Source organism: Melanostigma gelatinosum, assembly GCF_949748355.1.
Source record: "Melanostigma gelatinosum genome assembly, chromosome: 24".
Lineage (NCBI taxonomy): Eukaryota > Metazoa > Chordata > Actinopteri > Perciformes > Zoarcidae > Melanostigma > Melanostigma gelatinosum.
In genome coordinates, this window is record NC_136657.1 from 11027669 (window position 1) to 11028476 (window position 808).

Below are 808 nucleotides of genomic sequence, written 5' to 3' on the forward strand. Positions count from 1 at the left end.
AGAACAATCGTCGATCTGCATCTCTAGACGTTGTATTCTGAATCTATTTCACTCTGCGGTTCATAAAACGTGATCTTTCATCTTCCAGCTTCAGCTCACATTGAAGATTGTAATTGTCTGAAACTTTGTTTAAAAAGAGAAAAGTTCGTTTTTCCGTTCAGAAGTTCTTTAGGAAAACAAAGACTTGCGGCGTCCGCTGATGGGAAGTAGTCTCAGACGTACTCGGATCTGGTCCTGATGGGGGGCTGGCCCATCCTCCCCCTCACCAGGGGGAGGATGGGCGCAGGTGCGTCCCAGTTTTCCGTCTGCAGACACAAACAGGAAGTCAGCAGCAGCGTTCCCGCCGCCAGGTGAAGAACTCCCGCCGTCCAGCCGCAGAACAGAGCGTCCCCGAACTCCCAGCGCGGCACCACCTCCGGCACCGACTCGTCGAAGAACCGCAGGACTGCGAGGTGGGCGACGTACGAGACCGGGACGAGCCCCAGGATCCCGGCCGCCAGGCACAGCGCCCCGCCCGCCGCCTTCAAGGCCCACTTGAGCCGGCGGTCCTCCGGCGGGTCGTGGCAGAGGTTCACCAGGTCCACGCCGGGGACGGCCAGCAGGAGTCCGAGCAGCCCGGCGGCCAGCGTCACGCACATGAGGATCCGGGCCAGCTTGATGTCCGGCGGCAGACCGAGGAGGCCGTCGTAGGGCCGGCACTCCAGCGCCCCGAGGTCCTGAACCACGCAGGTCTCCCACAGGCCCAGCTCGTAGGTCTCTGTGGGGAGCAGGTCGGTGGAGAGGGTGAGCCAGGTGGACATCAGGGTGG

General features: G+C 61.5%; 1 protein-coding gene across 1 annotated transcript in view; it reads right to left on the reverse strand.

Moving 5' to 3' along the window:
- Positions 1-212: 212 nt before the first annotated feature.
- LOC306797497 (putative claudin-24) overlaps positions 213-808 on the reverse strand; it is a gene marked incomplete at both ends in the record, with an annotated part of 672 nt that continues 76 nt past the window's right edge. The window contains one exon of the mRNA XM_079296862.1: positions 213-808. This exon is cut by the window's right edge and continues 76 nt beyond it. Coding sequence (XP_079152988.1) covers positions 213-808 — 596 coding nt within the window.